We start from the raw sequence: 16,214 nt of genomic DNA, 5'->3' as shown, positions 1-16,214 counted from the left end.
ATGAGTGGACATCTTTTGCCCACTTGTGGGAGCTGATGCTGAGTCAGCCATGGTACAAATGATTGTGTATGAGTGTATAGAGAGAGTTGAAGAGGGTGAAATGATGGGTTAACTCAGAACCTGACATGATGGTACCCATACTATTCCTAGGAAGCATCCACAAACCCTCATAACAAAAGATGTTATTAAATGGATAGTGTTTGAGATGTAGATATTCTCACACGTTTTGTGGAATTTCAGGGGGAGCGCAGAGGTTTTTCAGGTTTGGAAGTCCTGTGAGATGGTTGTCATTTTTAATTTTCATTCTCGGTACTTAGAAAGTTTGCCAACTCTGGCTCCTTCCCCACTAAGTACAGTAAAATATTAACAAATAATGGCAACCAATCAGATTTTTCCCTATTTTTCTCTTAAAAGGGAAATTAAATCCAAACTTACAGAAGTAATTTGAATAGTGAAAGATCAGGATAAGGCCAGAAGTATCTAACAGTCTTAGATTAATTCACATTTTTGTTTGATAATGATGATACTAAATAGTGTTGGCCTTTTACTCTAACAAAAAAATACAAAGTATCCAACATATTTTAGAAATCTGTCTGAACAGAAGTGGAACTGTTGTAATTACTGGGGACACCCAGTGTAAGATTGGAGACGTTCAAATGCTGCCATCTAGAGGATCCAGAACATTATGGATAAGTTCCTCTGATAACAATACCAGGGAAAATTGAGGGAGAGATCTTAAAATGAATTGAAATAATTAAAAATATTAAGTGAGAGGCATTCACACTTATTTTATGCAAAACATTTACACAGGTATGGGATGAAGGGTTGTGATCGTGGAAATTGCACGGGAGGATAATTTAAGTATTGATTCCTGTCTGAATATATAGGATAGAAGAGTAATACAGTTAGCAAAGGAGGTAAAAGTTTTAGGCTGCATTAACAGATCCATTGTTTCCAAGCTGCTGGAAGGAATCACTTTTTATTCTGCATGATTTAAAGCTCATCTAGAATACTTCGGCTGGTTCTGCATGTCATTTGAAGGAAGATGGTACAGAAGGAAACTTTATAGAAACATTTGTGAAATGATGAAAGAAACGGGTTATTTTAATAAAGATCAAAGACCAACCATCCATTGCCTTCACAGAGCAACTCTAGGAGGTGATGTAGTCGCTTAGGAAACTGATAGCTGGTAATCTAAATATTCACTTCCTCCACTAGATTGCTGTATAATGCTGCCTAAAAATACTATATGCATCCCAAGGGATGGCTTTCTCTACTAAATCACCACTGGAGTTAGAGAGTGGACTTGCTTGCTTTTAATTTTTACACTAAATCCATGGAACATGTTGTTTCCAATGTCAGTTTCACAGACGCACATCATTTACTGTATTCTGTTACTATCTTCTCCTGTGCTGATGGCGCCATCTTTCTCTCCCGGATTGCAAATGGCCTTTAGCAAAATCTCTAAGCTCTGGCAATATTTTGTTTGCCATGATGAAAAGGTAGAAATGAGTTTCTCCGAAACAAGATTTTTGGTAGTATTCTACCAAATACAGGTAAGATCAATTTGCAAAAGAAATTTTGCAAGGTATTTGATGCCTGTTGGTGTTGCTAATTCATGAATAATTAACATTGATTACTATTATGATGATCAAAGGTAGTTCTACTAAATATCAGGTTTTGGAATTTTGATTTTCAACCGAGCAATTTTTTTTTCTTCAGAATTTTAGTGTGGGAAAAGTGACCATATTAGTTCTGGAGGTAGAAAAAAATTGCATTATATAAACTTTACCACAAGACTGCAAAAAGATCTAATCTATATTTTTAAAAGATAAGGATAGAGGCATATTATATAACTGTTTAATTTCACCACAAATCCAGCCATTTGCAAACCAAAAGTTCTGGTTTGGATTGCATCTTACAAAACAAAGTACTTTTTTCTGCTCTGATAGCTGGCAAGGTCTATGAACTGGTAAATGACATAGTAAAAGGAGATGGCGCTTCCCTGAGACTGAGAAATTATCCTTCAGTTAGGGATGAGTAAACCAGGTATTTATCTCGGAGAGTGTCTATACTTTTATTTCATTTTATTCATAAAATTTCTACACCATCCATCTCATCTGACTCCGAGCAGTTTACAAACAGTAAAATAATATAAAAACTTGACTAAAAGCCCAATTAAAAACAAAATTAAAAATAAGGTATGGTCTTAATGCCACATGATAAAAGGGTAGTTCTACTAAATATCAATTTTTGACATGGATTTTCAAACAAGCCATTTTTTCCCCTTCAGAGTTTTAATGTGGGAAAAGTTACCAGGCTTTGTGATGTTACTATGGCAACCCACCTTCTTTCTGTCTATGGAGATTCTCAGTCATCTAGGTCATAGTTATCCCAAAGATGCTGTTTTTTTTCACAAGGCAACTTTGGGACCACCTTCTTTCGGTCCCCCCCGCCCGTCATAACTCTCTGTGCTGAGTGAGTCCCTTTGCATAGAAGCTGCATAAACTCCCACTGTGGTGTGGGAAGTCAGAGCCCAAGAGAAGGAAATATTAAAAAGGCAGGAAAATATATTTTTCACCAAAAGGATTTTTAAAAGCATTTTTTGAAAAGCAGAAACCAAACCTGGCCTCATCTCTTTGCCCCAGGCAGGAACCAGCTCTATACAGATGCAGATGTGGGACCATCAGGAAGGTTGGAGCCAGGGAGCTCAAGACAAAAGAAACTCTTAAGAGTCATTAGCCCCATCCCCAGGGAAGCAGGAGATGACTTTTGGGACATAATAGGACTAACCATTACCATCAAGTAATACCAGAGAGGCACACCTGGGCTCAGGTCAGAATACGTGACACAGGAAATAGCCTCAAAGTTCATGCCACAGGAACAGGAAGACTTCCAAACAAAAAGCTAGAGAGGGTATAAAAAGCTACTGGCCATGTGCTCAGTCTCTTCTTCTCTCTTCTGCTCTTTCCTGAAGAACCATCTTTCTGCTTCTGCAATAAACTGTAACCATCTTCCCAAAGCAGTCGCCATGTTGCTTATTTAATAATAATAATAATAATAATAATAATAATAATAATAATAATAATAATAATAATAATAATAATAATAATAATAATAATAATGATAATATTCCCGGCTTGGATGAACCAGGATGAAGACTTACTTCTGACAGTGGTTTCTTCTCCTTCAAAAGGCAAGCACTTGTGTTGAAAAAAAGAGAAGATAGCTGAGGCTTCATCTGGATCGCTGGAATTCTTCTGTAGCTTTGCAATCAGAACACTGATATGACTGTTCAGAAAAGAATGTGAAGAAAGTACTTTCTGAAAACTTTCCATATATGAGCACACTTTGAGGAATACTGCCTTTAAAGAATGTGCACTCAGCCAATTAGGTTTTATGATAAATCAAACCAAAGGCAAACCAGTAACAAATCATGTAGTTCAGCTCTAAGAAGACAAGCAGATTTTGTCAAGTCCTCTAAAGTTGGCCTTAACTGCCCTGTAACTGTTTCCAGGATGAATTTGATTTATTTTACAGCAGTAACACTTTCTATTTTGTAGGGTAGATAGATGCCATTAACAGAGGACATCTGTGGTTTGAATGAATTTTAGCGACAACATACTTATACCAATTAAATATGAAAGAATTTTAATTGGTATATTTATACACACATCACCAAGACCTGTCAATGTTGGGATAATTGAAAATTTAATAGTCATATTAGATCACTGATAATTCAACAGTTTTCAGAGTTTTGCATTTTTTTTATTTAAAGCAACGTCATACGTTTTCATATTATACACAAACCTTGCTTTTTCTAACCATATCAGTTTATCTAATTCTATTGAGAACATTATTTTCATGTATAGAATATCACTTATAAATGAAGAATGTAATAAATAAATGACACCACTATCCCCAAAGAAGAGTATTATGGCTCCATGCTAGGAAAAGATACTGCAATTTCACTGCACATTCATGGCAACTTTGATACAATATGATTTTTTTTTTTAAAAAAAAACTAGTTTTACCATTTGTTCTTCTATGCGTTGTTAAAAAATGCTGGGTTTTGCATGATTAGGCGATGGGACCGAATACTTTTTGGGATCAACTGCTTGGAGGGTGGAGTTTGAAGTCTCATTGATGGAGGCTGTAGGTTCTGGAGGAATCTTGGGTGGGATGGAATTTGGGGCTTCCCCTAATGTAACAGAGGGCTTTAAGGGACTACGTGTCGAGAGGGCGAATCCTGGAGAATCCTCTTTGACTGAAATGTTAGATTTTGGAAGATTCTCAGATAGGAAGGTGGTATTTGGGAACTTTCTTATAGAAACTGTAGGCTTTGAAGAACCCATGGCTGGAAGCTCAGAATTAGGCCATTTTTTAAATGGGAGAGTAGGTTCTTCAGGGTATATGTCTCGGAAAGGAGTAGTCAGAAGATCTACTCCTGGGTGGGTAGTCTTTGGCCTCTGGTCACTAGTAAAGTCTTTTTCTGAGACTGGCGGTGAAAATGTGACTTCTTCCAGGTCACAGCCTGCAATATATTTCCTCAGATCTTGTCCTTTACAGTGTATGCTCCAGGAAGTCCTGTAACGAACAATTCTTGGTCAGAATATTGCTGCCATTCAGTTGACTAGACATGTACTTGGGAAGACCAAGGTATGAATGTTGCCACATGGAAGCCTGAGTCCCCAAATAACTGCCAAATTATTGTACTAATAATCAAGGCATCATGTTTCATCCCTCCATAATTCATATCATTCCCTTAACAAATCTTTCTGTTCCATCATCACTGAATATGATATGCAGAAAGGGTAGCCAGCCTATAGCCCCAGGGCCTCGAACAATCTCTCAATCCCATAATAATAATAATAATAATAATAATAATAATAATAATAATAATAATAATAATAATAATAACAACAATAATAATAAAGTTGGAAGGGACCTTGGAGATCATCGAGTCTAACCGCCTGCTCAGGCAGGAAACCCTACACCATTTTGGACAAATGGCTGTCCAGTCTCTTCTTAAAAACTTCCAGTGTTGGAGCATTCACCGCTTCTGGAGGCATGTTGTTCCATTGGTTAATTGTTCTAACTGTCAGGAAGTTTCTCCTTAGTTCTAGGTTGCTTCTCTCCTTTATCAGTTTCCATCTGTTGCTTCTTGTCCTGCCTTTAGGCGCCTTGGAGAATAGCTTGATTCCCTCTTCTTTGTGGCAGCCCCTGAGATATTGGAAGACTGCTATCATGTCCCCCCTCGTGGTTCTCTTCGTTAAACTAGACATACCCAATTCCAGCAACCGTTCCTTATATGTTTTAGCCTCCAGTCCCCTAATCATCTTTGTTGCTCTTCTCTGTACTCTTTCTAAAGTCTCAGCATCTTTTTTATATCGTGGTGACCAAAACTGGATGCAGTATTCCAAGTGTGGTCTTACCAAGGCATTGTAAAGTGGTATTAATACTTCATGTGATCTTGATTCTATCCCTCTGTTAATGCAGCCCAGCACTGTGTTGGTTTTTTTGGCAGCTGCAGCACACTGCTGGCTCATATTTAAGTGATTGTCCACTAGGACTCCAAGATCCCTCTCACAATTACTACTATTGAGCAAGGTACCCCTATACTATACCTGTACATTTGGTTTTTCTTGCCTAAATGTAGAACCTTACTTTTTTCACCATTGAATTTCATTTTGTTAGATAGCGCCCAGTGTTCAAGTCTTTACAGTCCCCATGGTCATGACTGCTGAAAACTGATAGCACAATTTCCTGTTCTGAGGTGAGAAGCACCTGATAATTGCAGTGTAAGTCCTAAAATAAGCATATCAATAGACTTTAAAAAATAATTTTCCCCTTGAAATGCTGACTTTGGTAGCCAAAAGTGTCCTTTCTTGCTCCACCAGGAAAATGTGCAATTCTGGATAAAGTAATGGTGTCCTCGGTTGTCCTGCACAGATTGCTTTGTTCATCGCAGGAGAAAAAGCAATGTAATGATTTCCTGGGTTTTGCACAGAGAACTGGATTCCACCAAGAAAAAGGCCTTCACACAGAGGACAGGACTTCTCCCCCTTAAGTTTTTTTCACTGATGACATTTTGCCTGCTGGGGCAGGTGAACAAATGACTCTAGTCTCAGTTCCAGGTATGTTGGACAACTTTCAGAGTTCTGTGAGTTGCATCTCAAACATTTCTGGAGAAAGCCAGACTAGAAAAACTACGTTAATGTTCTGCCCAAGATCAGTCTGGTGATAATACCTTCCTTCTCCTTTGGTGAGCTTTCTTGAACTGAATTTGGCCTTCTTGCTTTATTTCACTTTAGGCATAGGCAAAGCGTCAAAAATGCAACATTTAGAGGCGAGGCAAGCACAATTCCTAGCTTTAGAAGTGACTTCTATTTTTGCTTTCCTGCCTTCTTTGGAGAACAGGAGCAATGGCAACTATAAATAATCACCCCACACTTTAGCCTTTTGTGAGCTATTCAGGCAACATATAGACCTCTCCAGTAAATTCATGACAGTTTTCTTCCAGAGCTACCTTACTTTCCTTTTGGTATATGTGATTGATAATAAAGTAAATAAGAATATAATAATCCATTTACCATGCTGCAAAGCTCTTGCTTTTTTGGACAACTCTCTTGGCACATTGAATATCATCAGTAATGTTATCATCCTGCAGGGCTGAAGAAGAAAAGGATGGGAGAATTGAAAAGTCTACTTGAGCATAGTTATCGTTAAAGTCAGAGGAAGTACTAAATTGAGAAAGGTAAAGTAAGTTGATTCTTGGATAAGTTCATACTTTGTCTATGCCAATATGTGGTTAGTTTAGTGGCTTAATGTAGGTTGTGTGACTCCAGACCCAGCCATTCTGGTTTGGCAATCAAAGTTTCTAATCCATTATAGTATGAACCTAGCCAATGACTTATTGAGCAAACCATCATGGTAATAACAAGGCAGACTTAAATCAATGTATAAACTCATCAATGTGTAAACATTAATGTGTAAACCCAACTCAGAGTTGGGTTACAATGTTGGACTGTTGCATACTCATACTAGAGTATTCCAATGCCTCCAGACTTGCAGTGAGGTATATTCTCCTTTTGAAAGCCTATTCAGTCCTTGTTGTCTGCTGCAGCACTATGAAACTCAATGCATTTGACTCTGTAAGCTCCTGATATTGTTAGTTTTGACAAGACGATAAGGAGTTAAAAACAAGGGAAGTGCTTCGGAGCATCTGGATTTTGTGTGGTCATTGTCAACCACAGAGGATACAGTGGAACTAAAGAGGTTTCAGAAGAGGGTAATTAAGGTGATCAAGGGACTGGCACAACTTCCTTATCAGAAAAGGTTGTGACATTTGGGCCTTTTTCATCTAGAAAGGAGGTGAATAAGAGAGGACATGATTGAGGTGTATAAAATTACACAAGATGTGGATAAAGTAGGTAAGGAGAAGCTAAAGTAGGTAAGGGGATCATGGAAAGTCATGATTTCTTACCTTCACAACTTAAGTTGCAATAATTGCGTGCATGTGGTGTCTTGAAATCGTCACACCACCACTTTGCGCTTAGCAAGAAGATCCCATGATTGGTAGCCCTTGGTCCCACATTGAGGGCTGAGGTATCAAAGCCACTGCTATGAAACACCAAACAAATCCCTGGAGGTAGAGGAAAACAGGCTCAAAAATATATATCATATGATGGTCCGAATCACCATTTCCCATCAAAGAGCGATAGCAGGAACCAGTTATGGAAGGAGAGAGCTACTTGTAGCCCAAAGAATGAATGAGTTCTCTAGAGTGTCCAGAATTCCATGGCTGAAATTTGGTTATCTACTACCAAGACAGTTGGGCTGAATGGAGCTACATAGCTGCATTAAAGACATTTCATAAAAAGCATCATTTCAGGATCAACGAATGTTAACAGATTGCATTTCGAAAATAGACAAGTAGTGTTACAAATACACCAAAGGCATGAAATGAAAAGCTGTTGTGGGGAATCAGGATATTTTAGCATAACTGAGGAGGCTGCAAGCAGAACAAAATGAGGAGCACTCACACTCTGCTATTGTGGTGCCTGAAAATCCTTCCAATCCATTGTCCTTCAGGATGGCTGAGAGGTTGCATCTGTCAAAGATGATAGCATTACTCCTCATTGCCCCTGCAACAATGAGAAAAAGAAGAACTAAGTAGGGAGTCTTCATTTCAACACTTGCAATGATGATTGGGGAAACATAACATGGTTCTTTATATACTGCAGGGAGGAGATGGGGCTGCCCAGCTGCCCCACATAGTAGGACTATGTGCCAGTATCCCTCTACCCCCAGGAAAGGATTTCTTCCCTCACTGAATGCTCAAACATCCTACACATTCTTCAAAACAATGTCATGTATTGCTTCCCTGGGTCTCTGTTCACAATGTCGACCAACCTTCTCAACTGGAGGAATTATGGAGAAGAGGAATTGTGACAGGTGCTGATTGTGGCATCACTCACAGTGCCACTGGGGCTTGAAAACCTGACACCTGACCAGTTGTTAAGGGTACAAGAGACCTAAAAGTGGGTGTCCCTGCACTGCTAAAACAAATGGCTAACGCTCTGGAGTTGCTGAAGGAGTCCATCCCGTAAAGTGGATCCAGGGCTACACCTGGGCAACTTTGTCAATTGCCCATGTGTATTACAAAAAAGGGACTTTGGTAAATCCTTTAAAACAAAGCAAGCAAATGAACAGACATCCCCCAATACCTGATCAGATAAAGGAGAATATTTGTAGCTTGGGGTTGAAATGAAGGGTCCTTGGTGCTCTCTGAGCTTGGTTGTTTTCTTGCAGACATTTCATTACCCAAACTAGGTAAGATCATCAGTGCTGATCATTGCACTGATGCTGCTGCCCAGTTTGGATAATGAAACGTCTGCAAGAAAGCAACCAAGCTCAGAGAGCACCAAGGACCCCTCACCACCTGATCAGGAATGTATTTAAGATGGAAAGGGCCTTTGATAAAGACAGCAAGATGGGCCCCTCATATCATGTAGACTGAAGTTAAAAGCATGCACAGAGCACAGTGACACTATCAAACAATGCTCTTATCCAACCAACCCCCAAACCAACCCCAACCCCAACCCCAACCCAACCCAACCTAAATCAAACCAAACTAAATGCCTTTAAAAAGTTGACTGAATCTAAGAGACTGCACATAGCACAATAATAATAAATGACACGTCAGATCAAAGAAAACCAAATTTCTACAAACTAAAAATGGCAATAGCTTCCTTTTTGGAAGGCACTTCTTCCCCTCTCCCTTTCCTTTTCTTCTGTCTACTCTAAGTTGTTGAGCCTGCTAACCAGAGCAGCATCCATTGCGACACCTGAAACGTTGTGCAACCTAAGAATCATATACAGGTAGTCCTCGACTTACGACCACAATTGAGCCCAACTTTTCTGTTGTTAAGTGAGTTGTGCCCCATGTTATGGCTTTTCTTGCCACAGTTATTCAGTGAATTGCTGCAGCTGTTAACTTAATAACCTGGTTGTTAAGTGAATCTGGCATCCCCATTGGCTTTGCTTGCAAAAGGGGATCACATGACCTTGGGACACAGCAATGGTGATAAGTATGAGTCAGTTGCTAAGCAGCTGAATTTTGATCACATGATCGTGGGGATACTGCAAAGGTCATAAGTGTGAAAATCGGTCATAGGTCACATTTTTTTCAATGCTGTTGTAACTTTGAACATCACTAAATGAACTGTTGGAAGTCAAGGACTACCTGTATCCCTTTTGACTGCTGGATGATCAGGTTTGGGGCCTGACAGGAGTTATCTTGGTTGTATATAGGTGGGAAGGAGTTGTAAAGGGTGATTCATTTTCCCCCTCTTTTCTCCCTTTTGATCTACAGATAGAGCAATTAACTTTAGAATAGACAGTTTTGGCAGCTCATTCTCCATCGGCAGCACCAACATTTAGGTTCGGCTTTGGGATGTGTGACTTTTCAAGCTTTAAATTTAAAGGATGACCTCTTTGCAGCTGCTATTATCACAGGTATGGTTAAAGAAAGCACTCATTCAGGGGCAGATTGCAATAAAATGTAACGACAGGGCATGGTTTTCTATGATAGGATATTCTGCAACTTCTTTTATGGATGATTTTTTTTTACTAGTTTTCATAATGATCTGAAGAAGAATAACGCCATGGAAATAAAACCTGAGAAGTCAAAATTGTATTCATCAATTTTCTCCAACTGTCTATAATCTTTCATCAGAGTAGCAGATGTAGACATTACTTTATTCTGGCTTCTAAAACTATGTTTTATTTGCGGTGCCTGGTATGGCACATAATATAATCATGCTGAACACCTTTACAAATATTGCTCCTTGATTTTCACAAAGGTCAACAGCAATTTTTAGTTCACCCATGTTGCACGGCAGTCCCAAGACAAACAATGGCAAACAATTAGCAACACGGAGGGGCTGAGCAAGAAAACGTTGTGATATTTATATAGCAAGGTTATTCAACAGAATTTTATGTGATTTATTAGGGCCAGACTTGCCTGAATGTCTTTTACATGGTGGGCAGGGCAGACATTGGCTGCTTGAGAGATTATAATTATAAACTGGGGAATTATCAGTCAGACAGAGGAGATTATTGGAACATTCAAGTGTAAATATATATTGTAGAAAAGGGGTCTTGAAACCTGGCCCATTTAAGACTTATGGACTTCAACTCCCAGAATTCCTGGGGTGGGTGGTCCTTCGAAGATGGCATGCTAAGTGACAGGGCCATTTTTCCCTCCTGCTGGCAAAAAGCTGATTTTGCCACTACAGCTGGCTCTCTGGCGGCATGTTCCCTAAATTTGAACAGGAGGTCCTAGGAATGACTCAACATAACCCTCAGGTGACTGTAGACTTACTTATTTTCAAAATATATTTTTATCTGTATTCAAACCGGGGGGGGGGGGAATTATGTTTATGTTTGTTGTTGTTTTTACTTTTAATGCACATTCATTTTCTTTCTTCGTTTTGTGTAGTTTCACTTTGTTTTGTATTCCTCCCCCTTTTTACAATTTGTATTTTAACGTTTTGAATAAAAAATAAATATTTATTGAAAAAAATGCAACCTGGCAAGATACAGAGGAGGGCATGAATTGGGAGAAGCTGACAAAAGAAATACACATCTGTCGGTTCATTGCTAGGAAATAGATAGAATATCCATAAAAGGATATGCCATATAGCATGTAACTTGCAGGTGTTTGAGTATTGCAGGAATGTTGGGCATTCTAGAGTTAAAAGGTAGGAACCCAGAACAAGGCCATCAAACCTCATATTCCAGCCAACTCTGCTGGGAAGAGAACCAATTCAATAGCACAAACAATAGCTCTGGGGACCCAAGACACTTTCATTTTTCTGCTTTTCCTAAGAACAACAAACAGTGCAGGGCTAGGCTGGGAAATATGCATTTGCAGATATGGAGTGCTCTCCTCCCCAGCAACCTGCAGTAAATTATCTTGTTACTAAGAAAACAAGTCCTGAGCTCTACAGGGAAATTTTACATTTTGATTACTCGGCCAACTAGCCACTGAATACATTCACCGGAAGTCTTCCACACTGTGGAAGTTTTGGGGTATACACAATAGCTCTGTTTTTCCTTTGGGTCTTCCATTTTTCCACCTTCTTGTTAGGTTACGCTTTGGTTGGATTTAGTCTGTGCTACACCATAACACATTTGTTTGTTTTTGTCAAGCATTTTTGCAGTTGATAATGGTATGTGACTTAGGATATGTGGATCCAGCCAATATTAAATCATGCTTAAGCTCAGCCTGATTTTATTTTTGTTGACTTATTGTTTGCTTCCAGCAGCTATCCTGATTTCCAGTAATCATACTGCTGTTGAAAGAAAAATCTTCATCAGTGACCAGTCCAAGCTGGGAATAATCAAAATGGAAACTGCTTTAGAAAGAAGGTTGTAGTTTATTGAAGAATAGAGCCAGACAGAAAGATGGCTCTGGGAAAGCTGACCACATGTAGTAGGGAGTGGTGGGTTTTTACACCTTCTTGGGGTTGTTTGGAGTTGTTCCTGTGGCATGAACTTTGACCTGAGTCTGAGTGTGCCTTTCTGGTATTCTGATGGTGGTAGGTTTATCCTATTATGTCCCAAAGGTCATATCCTGCTTCCCTGGGGCTGTGGCTGATGGCTATGTCCTGTGTTGGATTTTTTTGATGTGAGAGGGATTGTTGATTCTAGGGATCTTTGTCTTTCTAATCCAAGCTTCCTGGCTCCAATCTTTCTGACAAGATTATCACATCTGCATTTCTGCAGATCTGGTTTCTGTTTGGGGCAGAGAGACTTGTGGGAAGGGTGTGATTTCTGTCTTTAAGATCCTTTGGGGGAAATATAATATTCTGCCTTTTAAATATTCCCAAAACACGTCTTTCTCTGGGGGGGGGGTTTGCGGTCCTCCCACATTGCCTTGTTTATATTTTCTCGCCATCCAGTAACCCTCCCTATTCCAGGCTTTTCCCACCAATTCCAGTTTTCCATTGGTTTCTGTTTTTCTTTAATTTTATTTGGGTTCCTTTAAGCCTCTTTCAGCAATCTTATATCTGACTTACTTGCTGCTTATCTACTGTGAAATAAAGGAATCCCCTCCTGCAATTTCTTCTCCTTTAGGCCCATCATCCTTCCAGCACCATTTCTGGGAATTTATGTGATGTTGCAATCCTAGCTCAGTGAATGCTGCTTCCTCCAGAACACCAAAAACACTCTGTTTTTATCCTCATCTAGTTAGAAGAGTCTTGGGAAGTTTAGGCATCCATCAGAATTCTCCACCTTTCTTCTGATGGTCTTAAAGACCTTTAGCTAGCCGAACTGAGTGGAGGGAATCATATCGTATGAGTCTTGGGGTGAGACACCAATGCAAAATTTCTCCATTACCTAGGTTGTAAAGTCTGGGAATAGAGAAAGTTGCTGTGCAGGTTCTGAGATTTTGCTTGATAAAAAAATACAGGAAACCAAAAGTTTCCTTTAAGCTTTATGTTTTTATTCAGCTGAACAAAGAGCGGCTCCTCTAAAAGAGAGAAACCCCGAATGACAGAAAATCCCTATTTTTATACTTTTTGATTACATAAGCAATCCACCCAGCAAAGCTGACACGCATAACATAAAGATTTCACCCAGTAAGTCTGGCACACTGTAGATAAGAAGGGAGAAAGCAGAAGTAGCTAAAAATGTTCCCTTTTCGGTGTTTCCCTAAAAACATCGTACATTCCCGGGTGGGTTAGGACATTGGGTGTTTTCCTTGCTGTCCTTTCATGACCCTGCATCCATGCCTCTGTAAATTGCCCAAAGACAGCAGGGCCATCTGCACATATTCACAATTGATACTTCCTATGCTGTCTCCTACTTTCGGGTCAACAAAGTTGTGAAGAGAATACAAGTCTAGCCTTGCCCCTCAGGTTTTTCCACAATGGCCCCACATGAAATATCGCAGGCCATTGTTTGCTATGATTGGCAGTGCAGATGAGGTATAGATATGCTTTCTATAGTGAATTGAGCACCAACAGGTAAAATGTTATATTTGGGATCTTTCTCACAGCTTAGTTCATGAGGCAGCAGAAGAGAAAAATCTCCCTTTATAAAAACATCATTTGACTTGCAGTTGTGAACAAAGCAATGTATGTTCTAGGCTTGTGCAGAAGGCCAAAGTCAATGGTCAAAATGTGATTGGGAGCACTGAGAGCAAGCAGTTATCTAGGTGTTTTGGGGAACACCTTAAATTAAATGTGACTTTTTCTAGAATGGCCCATACGGGTGCCAAGAAAAGGTGCATCTGCTTTAAAGTATTCTTGATGGGTTGGTGTGTCTGTGTGTGAATTACATTTTGACCTTTGAATCTGGATCTCTGCAGACCAAGGAAATATACACAAAAACGTACTTGCTAATAGGAATACCCCATTCATTATGATTTTAGGCAAGATAAATAGGGTGCCGAATTTTTAAAAACATACACTAGATTTGCTCTGTATACTGGGAAGATTGCAATTAAAATGCATATGTAAGAATCAATGTTGAAAACCTGGACTTTTTTTCTGAACAAATCTGCTAACTCAGCAAAAATAGGACAAAGAAAGGCTAACACAGGAAAAACGGTAAGTGAGCAAGCCTGACATATTTAACTTTCTTTGCTGCAATCCAGTCAGCCTGAACACAGACCTACATTTTCAGAAAAATGTCCTGAGATAGTGTTTCTCAGTCATGATGCTGGCTGGGGAATTCTGGGAGTTGAGTCCATCTATCTTAAAGTCACCAAAGCTGAGAAACATTGTTCTGAGAAATGGAGCATTTACTGAGGAAAAGGCTGTCCAATAAATTCTTTTTCTTAAATTAAGAAAGTGTCTCCTCATGTTCCTCTCTCTGAATGTTCACCTTTTTATCAATGCAATCTAACAGCTTTAGAAGTCTAGGTGGGAGAAGAGAATTAGTTATGAGGGAAAAGAACTGTTTGTTTTTAGGTGAGTTTTAACAAGGGCTTAATTGTCAGGGTTACATCTAATTGTCAGGGTTACACATCTAATGGATTCATAATGTAATCAAAATGTAATGAAATACATTATTGAACTTCCCTTCTTATATAAATAGCATGTATTGTTTCACAGGAAAGCAGCTGGGGAGAAAAGGGAAACTGAAACTGAGGAAAATAGGGCTAGGCTTAATGTGTCAAGCATTCCTAGATTAGAAAAAGCAAATAAACACAAAACTGATGGTTTTGAAAATACCCTTTCTTTGCTTTGCTATTGTTTCTTGTGCCTGTTTGTTTCGTGTTGCAATCCTGTGGTCTTTTGTGGTTTGCAAACCTGAGGTTTTTTCCACCTCTTGAGGTACGAGACTGAGTCCCAGATTAGGAAGCATCCTTGGCAATTTTCAAACTTAGGGGTGTTTTTTTATTTGTTTTTTGACATCAAAATGTTGAGTTCGTAAGGAGGCAAAAGGAGGGCCCATTGGAGGAACCTGTACTCTGATTTTTGGACACACTGACAGTGTGAAGAAGGCAGTGGTGGAATTCAAATATGTGAACAACCGGTTCTCTGTGTGGATGCCGCTTCTGGAAGTCCATTCTGGGCCTGGGCAACAAAAAATTAGCTACCAGTTCTGCCAACGTGGTGCGAACTGGCTGAATCCCACCACTGGAAGAAGACTAATGCTACCCCAAGAACTGACACAAGCCTTACTTTTCCTTCACTTATATACCAGCCAGGCTTTCAATTTCTCCAAAGTCAGAACATTGGAAGGAGAAATTATATCTGATTTGTGAGATTTGTGTCCAAATTTGGATGTGTTTTTGTCAAAGGAACATGAAGAGGCCTTTAGAGCAAGTCAGGCAATTTTTTAAAACTGTGCTTTTTCAGTTTTAATTTTGATATTACAAAGCACAACGTTGTTCAATAAACCTCATAAAAGTAGTGGCTATCACATATTCTAACACATTTCTAGCACACATTCACTGCTACAACAAACCCATAGAATTCAAAGTACCCTGGTTTCTTACAATAACTTTATTAAAAGCAGCTTAGAATGATGCATGAAGATCCAGAAATCCCAGAACCAGCATAGTACCTGAGATATGGCCCAGGGAATGTAAAATATCCTTTGGCTTCGTTTCCATAATTGCTCAATTAATCTCTCTCTCCCCCCCCTCTTTTCCTTTCCTCAGATAACTTGGAGAAACATGTTCCAGTTGTGGTTATCCATAAGGAGGTGCAAATAGTCCAGATGGCAACCATAGCTGCATGATTGAAGCCACTGTATTGATGTTTTTTTTTATTGAAAATTTAAAAATTTTTTACAATATACCGGTAACTCCCCACCTCCCTCATACCCCACCCTTCCCCACCCCCCTCCCTTCCCCCCGACTTCCCAGAGCTACACACAGGGTTTACAATACAATAATTATATTCTGTCTTAAATTATATTATTCTTAAGTTAACAATTCTATAACATCCTTTAGCTCTCTTCTAAACTGACATATTAAACATCATTATTGCAAATTATTTAATTTTAATAAAATATACTACATTAACAATCACAAATTTACTCAAAAACCAAATGAAACTTTTTAGTTCCATATTTCTTTTCTATATAATCTATCCATCTTCTCCAAACCAGTATATATCTTTCTTGTGAATAATCCTTCACATAGGCTGAAATCTTAGCCATTTCTGCTAAATTTGAAACTTTAAATG

General features: G+C 39.1%; 1 protein-coding gene across 1 annotated transcript in view; it reads right to left on the bottom strand.

Annotated features, from left to right (window-relative positions):
• Nucleotides 1-3,787: 3,787 nt before the first annotated feature.
• LOC107294790 overlaps nucleotides 3,788-16,214 on the bottom strand; it is a 35,098-nt gene continuing 22,671 nt past the window's right edge. Inside the window, exons 2-5 of the mRNA XM_015824087.1 lie at nucleotides 8,046-8,147; nucleotides 7,487-7,645; nucleotides 6,594-6,672; nucleotides 3,788-4,587 (exon numbers count right to left, since the gene is read on the bottom strand). Coding sequence (XP_015679573.1) covers nucleotides 4,056-4,587; nucleotides 6,594-6,672; nucleotides 7,487-7,645; nucleotides 8,046-8,142 — 867 coding nt within the window. The 5' untranslated portion in view covers nucleotides 8,143-8,147 and the 3' untranslated portion in view covers nucleotides 3,788-4,055. The remainder of the gene's footprint in view (nucleotides 4,588-6,593; nucleotides 6,673-7,486; nucleotides 7,646-8,045; nucleotides 8,148-16,214) is intronic.

This window comes from Protobothrops mucrosquamatus, unplaced genomic scaffold (assembly GCF_001527695.2).
Source record: "Protobothrops mucrosquamatus isolate PMUCROS unplaced genomic scaffold, P.Mucros_1.0 scaffold_13, whole genome shotgun sequence".
Lineage (NCBI taxonomy): Eukaryota > Metazoa > Chordata > Lepidosauria > Squamata > Viperidae > Protobothrops > Protobothrops mucrosquamatus.
Note: the sequence above shows the minus strand (reverse complement) of the source record. Positions and strands in the feature narration are given on the sequence as shown.